This window comes from Glycine soja, chromosome 2 (genome assembly GCF_004193775.1).
Source record: "Glycine soja cultivar W05 chromosome 2, ASM419377v2, whole genome shotgun sequence".
Taxonomy (NCBI): domain Eukaryota; kingdom Viridiplantae; phylum Streptophyta; class Magnoliopsida; order Fabales; family Fabaceae; genus Glycine; species Glycine soja.
In genome coordinates, this window is record NC_041003.1 from 3652899 (window position 1) to 3654158 (window position 1260).

The 1260-nt window shown below is 43.8% G+C and overlaps 1 protein-coding gene across 1 annotated transcript; it reads left to right on the forward strand.

Annotated features, from left to right (window-relative positions):
• On the forward strand, positions 1-984 carry LOC114380805 (glycine-rich protein 5-like). The gene has a single exon (XM_028339862.1). It carries the CDS (start codon positions 473-475, stop codon positions 902-904), a length of 432 nt encoding a protein of 143 aa, XP_028195663.1. The 5' UTR covers positions 1-472; the 3' UTR covers positions 905-984.
• Positions 985-1260: the final 276 nt, after the last annotated feature.

Here is a 1260-nt window from a genome sequence, read left to right on the forward strand (position 1 = left end):
AAAATCAGAAGGAAACTGGTATTAATAATTTAGCATCATCTTCAGTGAGTCGTTGAGACAAACGGAACAGCACAGCTGAACAACTAACTAACAAGAAAATGTAAGTAAAAAGAATGACAAACTGTTTTATTCTTTCAATTATTAGATGTACAATGAAATGATCAAGGTAATCTACATACACGTGTGAACACCAAAACAAATGAATCACCAAATAATCATCATCAACGGCCACCACCCCTCCCAAATCTCGAATGGACAAACACATCAACAAAGTACAAAACTAGAACAAAATAAGTAAACACAAAACCCGAAGAAAATAAAACCGCTAACTCAACATATGACCAGAGGATGAAACAAATCAAATGGATCTCGTCCGTCCGTGTGCGGGAAAGAAGGATCAAGGGCGGAAAAGCCTCCACGTGGACGAATCATCAAAGACAATGCTTCTCTCGAAAGTTTTTAAGCCAAGACCATGGCTACGAAGATTCCAGAGAGTGCGGAGCCAGCAATGAAGGCCTTGCTGGCGGAGAATGCGGCGGAGGGTGGCGGTGGTGGCTCGGCGCCACCTGCGGGTCCGGGAGCGGGTCCGGGTGTGCCTGGTGCTGGTGGAGAACTAGCGGAAGGGACTGGTGAGGTTGCAGGAGAAGAAGCAGGTGTAGGTGCAGCTGTTGGTGTTGGCGTTGGTGTTGTTGCTGGTGGTGATGTTGCTGGTGGAGGAGTTGCTGCTGCTGGTGGTGGTGTTGCTGGCGGGGTGGGTGCTGGTGCAGGTGCTGATCTTGGTGGTGGTGGTGATGGGGTTGTAGTGGGTGGTTGTGTGGGTGCAGCACCTGGGGCTTGTGCTAAGCATGAGCTAGCCAGAAGACCCAAGATCAGAAGAAGTTGTAAAGCACCAGAACCCATCTAGCTATAGAGAAAATGAGAGACCAAAGAAAATGTTGTAGTGCTTGTGTGTGTAAGAGAAGAGAGAGAGAGAGAGTTTGAGCAGTGGAAAGATGATAAGGGAACAGAATATATAAAAAGAGAGGTAGAGTATGTAAGTGGGGGGCTTCAAAGGCGTTAAAGGACAGCGCTGATTAATGCATCAATAATGCTACAAGATTCCTCCAACTCCAATGTCTTAATTTAATTTGCTCCAATATTTTTTTTCAGAGAGATTACTACTGTACTCCAATCAACTAGATCAAATATTAATTTCTTGTATAATTAATGATTATCATTGATCCAATAAAATAAAATTATGTAGATGATCAAATTAAATAT